The sequence below is a fragment of the Alosa pseudoharengus genome, unplaced genomic scaffold (genome assembly GCF_046254945.1).
Source record: "Alosa pseudoharengus isolate Yale_2024_CS ecotype anadromous, Long Island Sound unplaced genomic scaffold, YU_APseudo_1.1 YU_APseudo_1.1_scf_12, whole genome shotgun sequence".
NCBI classification, from domain to species: domain Eukaryota; kingdom Metazoa; phylum Chordata; class Actinopteri; order Clupeiformes; family Clupeidae; genus Alosa; species Alosa pseudoharengus.
In genome coordinates, this window is record NW_027468587.1 from 18,941,267 (window position 1) to 18,951,741 (window position 10,475).

A 10,475-nucleotide genomic window follows, 5' to 3' on the forward strand; every position below is an offset into this window, starting at 1 on the left:
AACCAAACTCTTCATTTTATAAACAATATATCCTGTAATAACATAATTCTACAACCCATATTTCAATACATAACATAGCAATATGTGTTGATAAGCATTTATTGTTGTGGCATTTCAATGATGACATACTTCTTTCTGCGTCTCTTTCTTCTTTATCTACTAACTGCACACAGATCAGTATCACATTGTGACATATTTGCCTGTAGGTGGAGGTAGAGACTGAGGATCGATCATTCCCTGTTGTGAGACAAGTAAACTGGCTTTGGTAAAGTCAGCAGGAAATATCAGATGCTTCACCATTCCCTTAAAGTCTTTTGTTGTGGTTCAATCATTAGCTGTGCTTCCCATCAGGTGACAGATAAGGAACTAGGGTGTAGCTCACCGTCACCTCTATACTGACCATTCACCACAGTGAACAGAGTCGCAAACAGGAAGGGGTGTGTAGGTGTGTTTATGTGCTGACATATTGTGGGCCCCTAGGATTTTTTACATTTTAGATTCAATTGCAAAAATTAAGTATTTCAATCCTTATAAATACTGACATTTTCTGTTACATTGCACTTGTTGACAGCAGCATGTTGACATAATTGATATGTTTGGATGTGGCAAGATAAGTCATACTTTTTCATGTACAGAGGAGGTGTGATAAAAGGAGAATTCAGGAGACATGACTTCATTATTATCAGGAACCTTTTTATTTGGATCAATAGTGCTAACACTAAATGATTGTACAAAGGTACAAAAATAGAACTTTGTAGATGATGAAATATGAATAAATAAATACATAAATAAGACCAAACGGCATAAGAAGAATAAAACAATAACAAATATTTCAAGTAATATTGATATAATTATCACAATGTGTCTGTTTAAAATGTTACATCTATCCCCCTTGCAGCAATAGAAGGAGGTATACAGTTTGATGACCACTATTAAAGCTGCAGTTGGCAAGATTTTTTTGATCATATTCACTGAAACCGACACTATGCTTCGACAGAACAACATAAAGCAGCCGGTTTTAGAAAAAAAAACAGCACTTCTTTCTCCACCTAGAGCCTGTTATTTGTTTTGCAAAAATCCACAGCTCCCGGTTCTTCTGGTCCAATCAGAGCGGGGCTGTGTGAGATCTGACTGTCAATCACAGTCTGGTGCAGTCTGGTGCGCACTGACGAGCACAAATTCGATGAGAGGGTGCTCGGTGGTAGTGGGGGAGGGGCATGAGAGTTGTAAACTTTACAAATCCCCTCAATCTGACTTGCCAACTGCAGCTTTAATGGCAATACATTTAATTACAGAGAGTGAGCAGCATTGTCCACATTCCAGCATTCCAGTACACAACAACATGGCACTGTCCACCACAGATAGAACATCTGCATAGTTCTACAGACACTTTCAGATCTGAGTGTCCTGAGAAGAAAAACAGGCAGCTCTGACCTTTCTAGTACAAATGGCCATCACTGGTGACTGTGTTCCCTTGATGCTACCCAGATTCAGCACCAGCTCTTCTTCCCAAGATTCAGCACCAGCTCCTGGGTATTTATGATTTTAAATGGCATGTGATTAAGATCACATTATTCCATGGCCATCTCTGTTCTCACTCAAACGTCCATACCTCAAGCTCCTGCACAGCAAAGTCATGGTGGCCAGAGAGAGGCTGGTTGTTAAATGTGCTGCAAGAAAAACTGGAGCCATGATTCAGGTCATCATCCAGCCAGAGTCCAAAGGGACCCCTAGAGCAAATCAGGAGAAAAAACAGGATTAAACATGATTCAGACATGAGCCTACAGTAACTGGTTGCCAGAAAAAGCTAGAAAAATGAACAAATGACTGTACTACACTGTACTGTGTTGTATGAATGACTGCATGTTCACATCTGAATACTCACCCGCCTCCCCCTAACTGTAAGGAATCTCTGAAGCCCTTCACAAAGTAGGAGTTTTCCCCAGTCCAGCTGAACATCTGTGTAGGCAATGAAAGAGTCATGTTAATGTCCACTATGGACAAAATGCCACAAACACAAATGGACATAAATACCATAATATCCATGGCAATGGAGCCTAATGATGAAGAATATTACATTAGCATTTATGCTACCTTAAACTCTGGACTGAAGCTGTAGAGGAAGGTCTCTCCTGTTCCATAGCAGCTGTTACTCACTCGGAACGGATGGGAGGAGAATGCACCAAACACCTGCACAGAAGGGACATCCATACATACATGAGTACTGAATCTTTCTATACTCAAACCGTTGTTCACATGATAACTAGGAATTGTGTGTGTGTGTCTTTGTGTGTGTGTGTGTGGCAGTGAAAATATATATAGTGCATGTGGATGAGTAAAACACAAGACTGGTGAGAATCAGACGTTCTGAGACAGTGTTGATTTGTATCAAGTATTCTGTCAGAAAGGCAAGCATGAGGCTGAAATAGTATGGAGATTGTTACCTGATTTTCCATGTCCTTGATGACCAAGAGCACAGGCCTGTCTACGCTCGCCATGTTGCTGTAGAGAGTTCTAAGGCTGATGCCATGCACAGCTGTACTGTACACTAGTCGCCATGGATAGCCTTGAGTTTGAGCAGGTAGGTGGGCAACCAGCTAAAGTAAAACAAAATACACAATGAATTTATTGATAGATAGATAGATAGATGATAGATACTTTATTGATCCCCAAGGGGAAATTCAAGATTAACAAACAAACAATAAATGTATATAAATTACATAGAACTGTAACACAAAATGTAACATTACTGATTTATAATAAGCCTTCAGGATTGAGCCATTGTCTGGTGCAGAATATTACTGAAAACAGTACATTTGCTCCCAAAGATGACAAAAAACTAAGAAGGAGACCACAATGACTCACTCTTTCAAGGTGTTGATCCAGTAGTATTTCGCTGGGGTCTCTCAGCTCTGGCAGCAGATCTTCAGGCTCTTCATCCTCCAAGCTACATAAGCTTTGCCTGCACTTCTGGTCTTCAGCAGTGATGATCTATAGAAGACATGTGGTATATTAGTTTAGCATATTGTACGGTTCCTTTGGACATATTTATGAAATTCTTGTGCTGTATTAAACAGAAGATACGATTCTCATGCTTTTAATTATATGTTGTAAGCCTAAATGTGTTGATAATGTGAAAGTTAAACTACAATGTAATACACACAGACACCAGTTCTCAAGTGCATCCAGATTTATAAACCTGTTTTAGCTTTTCTCCATGGATATTTTGTCATTGTCAGACTTAGTAATTGCTGAATCAAGCAATCAGGGAAACTGAAGCATTTGCTATGCACCCTTCATGGTAAAACATGATAGTAAATCAAACTAACCTGCTCATGCTTCTTCTGGTAGAATTTTTCTCCAGAAAAAATCACCGTCACAAAGGGTTCTTCACCATTCTTTGCAAAGTAAATAACACACCAATTGTCTACTTTTGGTGCCATGGCAAAACTATCTTGATAAATTTTAAATAAAAAGGCTGCTTAGTACAGTATGCAGCTTTGTGGATGGCTACTGTGTCTGAAGACTCACTGTGGCTCCTTTATATACACGGCTAGATGCTTGTTTTTTGTCTATGCACACATTTCCAGTCAGAGTAGAGCAGACTATTTGACTCAGTTTCTGAAGAAAAATGTTTGGGGTTGGGCTTAACCGTCTGCTGGCAGATCCTGAGGGCGGAAGCCTACCATGTAAGGACTTTCCTACAAGCTGTGTTGCTCTTGTTAACTCTTTCATCTCCAGTTTGCAAAGATGTTGTATCGAAAAGCTGAGTTTAGACTAATTGAGTAATTTCTTTAAATCCATTGTCATTTTTACTCTTTCTTGGTTATCTGTGAGTGTAACCTAGTTTTCAACATACATAAGAAAACAGGCAGATTTGGAGGATATGGACTAAGGAGTGGATTGGTCATGGATATGGATTTGGATGGATGTATTTGATAGAGCAGCCGTGGCCTACTGGTTATCGCTTTGGACTTGTAACCGGAGGGTTGCTGGTTCGAACCCTGACCAGTAGGCACGGCTGAAGTGCCCTTGAGCAAGGCACCTAACGCTTCACTGCTCCCCGAGCACTGCTATTGTAGCAGGCAGCTCACTGCGTCGGAATTAGTGTGTGCTTCACCTCACTGTGTGTTCACTGTGTGCTGAGTGTGTTTCACTAATTCACGGATTGGGATAAATGCAGAGACCAAATTTCCCTCACGGGATCAAAAGAGTATATATACATACTACTTATACTTATAGGCACTGTGTAATAATACTGTTGTATTATTTATACAACCCCAAGTCGGGCCCTGTGGGCGTGCATTTTGGCCCTGAAAGGAAACATGTGCACAGTTTGGGACTACTTCAAGAATCTCCATAAAGTGATGCTGTTCACTGGGTGTTTGACTAGGATCACTATCACTGAGTAATCATTCCATGTTGTTTTCTGTCTTTTAATTCCGACTTTTTAAACACATTTAAACTATTGCCCTTTTATGCTTTCATATACTATTACCTTGTGTGTTTTATGTTTTCTTTTTTATTCTTTACTTTTTAAACTATTCTCTGGCTATTGCCCTTCTATGCTTTTATTATGACCACCGCGCAGCGAAGCGGCGGTATATATAGGTTTACACACAGTAGACATATGTACACATGCTTGCACATGCATACACACAGGCGCACACAAAGGCACACACACAAGCACATGCACGCACACACACAGACACACACACACACATAAACATAAACACGTACACACACACATGCACACAACTCACAAAACTATTTTAACTTTCTGTCTGTGAGAATTGAGTGTGCATAATGCAATTCAGTGAGACAGTTAGAATCATATATGCCTTTCACCTTTTGTTTTTAGCCAGCAGCCAGACCAGCAGTGAGACCCTGCCAGACCCTGACTTTGCAGAATTACTGAACCTAAGCAGGCTTAGTTAGTACTTGGATAAGAGACCTCCTTCGAAGAGTAGGTTCCTGCTGGAAGTGGTGTTGGTGGCTGGCCAGTAGGTGGCACTCTTCCCTGTGGCCTATTAATCCCAATGCCCTATTTCAGTGGCAGGGACACTGTACTGCAGGAGATGTTTTCCTTTGCATGAATGTTAAATTGAGGTCCTGACTCACCATGGTTGTTAAAGATCCCATGGCACTTATCGCAAAGAGTAGGTGGTTCCCTGATTTGCTGGCTAAATTCCCAACCTGGTTCATTCAATTTGGCCTTGTAATCATTCTCCCAATGTGTAATTGGTTCATTCACTCCTCTCTCTACCTGAAACTAGCGTGTGGTGAACATTCTGGCACATAATGGCTGTTGTGCATCACTCAGACCTTCACCCTCATCACCTGAGGAGACAGCAAACAAGACCAGCAGGGTGGGTTATACAGCAGTGCAATATAAGATGCACCCCCCCCCCCCCTCTCTAACACACACACAAACGCAACCTGCTTACGTCTCCCTGTCTTCAAGCGCATGTTCAATGCTTGAACATCTGTTGGGGTCCCCTGTACAGAGACATGCAATGCCACCCTTCACATTGGCTCTTGTACAGGAGCATCTTCGGGCACACATGCTTTTCTTGCAGCGGCAAAAAAACTCACTGAAGAAGAAGAAAGTTACTCTGCAGGCCAGCGAACCCTTCTTTTTATCTGTGAGCTTTTTTTTTTGCCAGTTTGCAAACGGAGTGCATTACCACCATCTTCTGGACTGAAGTGTGATGGCAAGTGTACCCTGTAGCCTCGTTCTGGTCGCCGGGTGAATAAGGTGAATGTTCATAAGACTTTACAATCAGTCTTCAATGATGAGTTACACATTGACTTTTTTTTATTTATTTGTCTCTGTATGTGTCTTAAATGTTATTTGTCTCTGTATGTGTCTTAAATGTTTTGATGTGTATGTCTTGTAGGTTGTTTTATGGCATATTTGTTGGTACTGCTGTCTGTTAAAACCAATTGCCCCTCGGGGACATTAAAGTTTCCTTACCTTACCTTACCTTATTGACTGTCTGTCTCTTGGTGAGAAGGCTGATTTGATCATATATTCAGGATATGGAGTTTACATTAACACAGAGAAACCTGGTTATGAAGATCCCTGTATTCATGATAAATACTTCTACTATAGTTACTCATTACTGCGTCATATTAATGCGTACTAGTCAGTAACAATCACAAACCAGGATAAGGTGTATACATGCTGAAGCACCACAGTTTATTTTGGGGTACCCAAGCTAGCATCATTGGGTTTCTCAAAACCAGTATAAGGGATATTCTGGGTTTATGGAATCGGAATATGATGTTTTCAAGTACAAACACAAAAATGGAATCCTTCAAAAAACCCTAACCAGGATACGCAGGTCCACATAAACAATGTACAACACAGAGGGATATGAACAAGCCATGTACATTCCTGTTAGATATAGTCTTTTTTAAAAGGTCAATCATGCAAATACTGTCAGAGAAATACATTATAGCTTAATTCATTTCAGATTTTTGATCAGGTGTCTCCCCCTCAGTTAGACCATGAATGGGTTCTGTATCAGTAGGGCAGAGTGGGTCGGTGGTGGTGCTGGAGACAGGCTTTGGTACTGGGCTGCCCTAGATGGAGACAAGATATGAAAAACCAAACACACAGCAAACAACTCATGCATATGTTTTTCCACCACCAAAGATGGCTATAGGTACATAGCAGGTAGATTGCAAAAGTACCTTGTTCGTGGCCACAAGCTCCATCTACACAGAGTCTATCTGACCTGTGCTTATACTCAAACATCCATTGGTGTGTGATTTCAGATTATACAACTGGTTTAAATATACAATTTGTTGTAAAGCCACTTGCTGTAATGTCATTCAACTTGCATGTGCTACCACATGACTTGATTTTAACGTGTGTTCAGTGAGTATTTCCATGGAAGCAGTTTTCCAAATTTAAACAGGATTATGGTTTTACAGTATTATAAAGAAATAACATAGTTATATAAAACAGTGACACTTGTTATGAATATACTTACTTCCGAATCACCTGAAGGTAGTAGCACGAACCCATGACATATTATGAAAAGTCCAAGAAGAAATTCCAACACCGACATACCAATCAGTATACCTAAAATGTTGTTAACAGAGTACTGCAAAGCAAAGAAGAAACATATTAATGGGATATTTGAAGGGAAGGGTGTGATTTGGTCACAATGGTAACAGTATATATTGAAATAAAAACATTTTGATATTAAAAGATATTCAGCCATGTATAATTTGCTTGTTTAACTATGTAATGGTCCTTTGCGGAATATCAATTGGGCATATTTCAAATATTTCAAATGGTAATGTTAGTCTACTTTTACTAGCCTGCAATGCTACAGTATACACTTAAGTAGCCCAAATATCAACGCTGTCTCTTTCATTACTTTATGTTCACATAAGAAATAGGATGCTTCCATAAAGGGAGACACTTGGCAGACTGTAAGTAGGTTTATAAACTATTTAGCAGACATTACAATGCTGTAACATTAGTAGGCTACATAAAGGGTATGTCCGTCTTAATAACCTTTTTATTGCACAGTGTCCATTTCTCACTGTTTAAAATTCTAAGGGGGGGGGTTGAACAAGTTTAGGCTATGTGCAATGTTTTATCCAAGATCATGAGTTCTCCATTGGGTTGCGTCCTCTCCAATTATTAGAAACGTGTTCAACTGTTGTGTCCGAAAACGCCTTATGACATAATACTACTTGTATCCCTCTAGAAAATGAGCTGTAAGGTTTCAAGATTTGTTTGACTACTGGGCCACATAGGAAAACCTACAGATATTCCGGAAGAGCCGCATGATCTAGAAGTCATGAGTCATAAGTAAAGTCTTGTGAGTTGTGTGGGAACCTTTTTTAAGAAGAGATGAAACATACCCAAGCAGTACTTGAGGTTTCTGATCGGTATGGTGTATTCTTTGCCATGAGTCCACAACATACAAGACTGAATAGAACATCCACTAGGTGAGTATAGAGATTAAATCGTATCTGTGGACCCAAATACAATCATAATCCTTTGAAACAACTGCATTACTGTTTTCACTTCACTTTCCAATATTATACCGTATGATGTTATTTGACCGCTTTTCTCCATATTACTTTCAGGGGATCAACTCTGCAAGTTACAAAGCATTGCAACATACAATAAACTGAGGAGAATATAAGTTCCAGATATCTTAGAGTAATTCTGTATGTATGTGTGTGTGTGTGTGTGTGCATGTGTGTGCATGCACAAAAGAGAATGTGTGTGTGTGTGTGTGTGTGTGTGTGTGGTGTGTGTGTGTGTGTGTGTGTGTCTGTCTGTCTGTGTGTGTGTGTGTGCGTGTGTGTATGTGTGTGCGCAGGCGCAAGAGAGAGAGAGAGAGATGGGCCTACCAAAGAAGGTGATGGCTTTATCGCAGGAAGCAGAATACATAGTCCTGACAGCAGGATCTGAGTTAATACACAGGCCACAGAGGAAGACAGGCTGAATACAGAATATGTAATGGCAGGGCACCCCACCTGACAAAGCTAATAACAACACTTAATAAAGTAAAAAGGACAACTCTTCTGTCTGTCTCTTACCCTATCATACATTTACACTTACCAAGGCAGCATATGGGAGAAGCGTAAGTCTCTCTCGATTTAACGGGTTGTGGACCTCAACATTTATGCCCTTCAAGATCACAGCAAATGCAAGTACCAACGACCCAATGCTAAGTTCAATGAGCTGAGAAATTAAGAAAAAGTAAATTATTTAACAATTATTTAATAACTTGCAAAACCCTGCGAGAAATCACATGACAAAGCATTGTTTAGCATGACACACAGTAGGTAGACTCAGTACAGTTGAGACATATTTTTGGTTTTCCACTACCGCACAAAAACTGAATAGACCTGATTTTTTCACATATTTCCTTTGCTTGTAGACTAAGATATCATCAATCAATAATATCCACAAGTAATTTATATTTTCCCAAATTAGCCCATAAACGGTAGCCTACATTTTTGCTTCGACTGTACCCATATGGGGTACTCACAGTAATGGCATGTGTAGCGGTGCCCGCCAGTGGTACACTTCACATATGACCACATGCCACGCCTGAGGCAGGACACTCATTGCTCTCCCGGCCGTGACCTTGAAAACCACTTGTCGCACACCAGGCAATGAGTGTTTTCTGGGCTTTTCCTTTTTCTCTGCCAGGATCATCCTCTTTACCTTTACAGAGGACCTTTTTTTCCCTTTTCAAGAACCTCCTTTACTGGGGTGTCAGTGAGAATATCACTGGTCCTTTTCCTCCAACATTGACCATTAGCCTTTCTGGGGCCAGCTTTTGGGTAAGGCCTGATTAATTCAGGACTTAACTCTGGAACATGCTCCTGGTAAACATAAACACACACACACACACACATTTGGGTCAGCCTTGATCAGCAAACTCTTGCCTTTTTTCTTACATATCGGGCCAGTGTAGCAACAGAAATGCTGAACTCCTCAGCTACCTTCCTAATTGATTTGCCCTCCTACCACTTTTGAGGTCCTAACTTTGTTACAGGGCATTCTGCAACAGGCATAGCACAAACATAAAGACAGTCCACACACAGGCTACACAACATAACTAACACACACACACACACACACACACACACATTTAAATTCTTTATTTGGATTAGAAGATAAGCATATATCATGGCATAATCCAAATTTGATAGAAAGGTGTACAACAGCAGCCAATATCCAGTCCATTATGCACATTAGGGGTAAAGGTGGCACCTACGCCTCCATATGTAGAGGCTACCAATTACTGCTGATACAGAGCAATATCTTGAGCCAAGTCAATGAGTTTGAGCTAGAATAAATAATAAATATCATCATTTTTCTTTTAGCAAACAATGAACGGGTCCCACAGACCGAACACCTTACAAGGGTTAAATGAACTCTAACAAACTGTAACATCAGGGTGTATCAACTGTACACGTTTTACCACCTTGCCTATTTAAAAACATGCTATGTTAATATTCATATTCATATATAATATTGGAAAATACGTCCATAGACAGTTTAAATACTATATAAAAAATAATTTGTGTCTTACATTGGATAATTGTGACTTTAAACCTGGCTGTTATCATAGCACTTCACAACTAAACAGCATGTGACATAGGCCTACTATATCCTTCTGATGTCAAAAAGGAGCAGGGCTGGGTTGTTTTGGCACCATTTTCAAATGTTGACAATTAAATGGGGACAGAAATAATTGCGTGCCGTAGGTTACTCTACAGAACTGAGCCGTGCAAGGCAGTGGAAACGGGGTAAATTACTCTACCCCGCTGACCACCTAGCATATTTTCTATATTTTACAATAACCTTGCATGACACAATGTCATGAAATATGACAGTTTTTATGGCACAAATTAACATTTGTAATAATACAAGTTTAACAGTGACATAAGGATAGCTATTTATTGTGGAAGGGACATTAACTAAA

The 10,475-nt window shown here is 40.0% G+C and overlaps 1 protein-coding gene across 1 annotated transcript; it reads right to left on the minus strand.

Moving 5' to 3' along the window:
* Nucleotides 1–720: 720 nt before the first annotated feature.
* On the minus strand, nucleotides 721–3,572 carry LOC143118390 (nuclear receptor coactivator 7-like). Its single transcript, XM_076279458.1, has 6 exons — nucleotides 3,330–3,572; nucleotides 2,866–2,991; nucleotides 2,445–2,597; nucleotides 2,095–2,190; nucleotides 1,886–1,959; nucleotides 721–1,730 (listed from the first exon to the last, which is right to left on the minus strand). The coding sequence occupies exons 1-6, from the start codon at nucleotides 3,441–3,443 to the stop codon at nucleotides 1,595–1,597; spliced, it is 699 nt and encodes a 232-aa protein (XP_076135573.1). The 5' UTR covers nucleotides 3,444–3,572; the 3' UTR covers nucleotides 721–1,594.
* Between the last annotated feature and the right edge of the window lie 6,903 nt (nucleotides 3,573–10,475).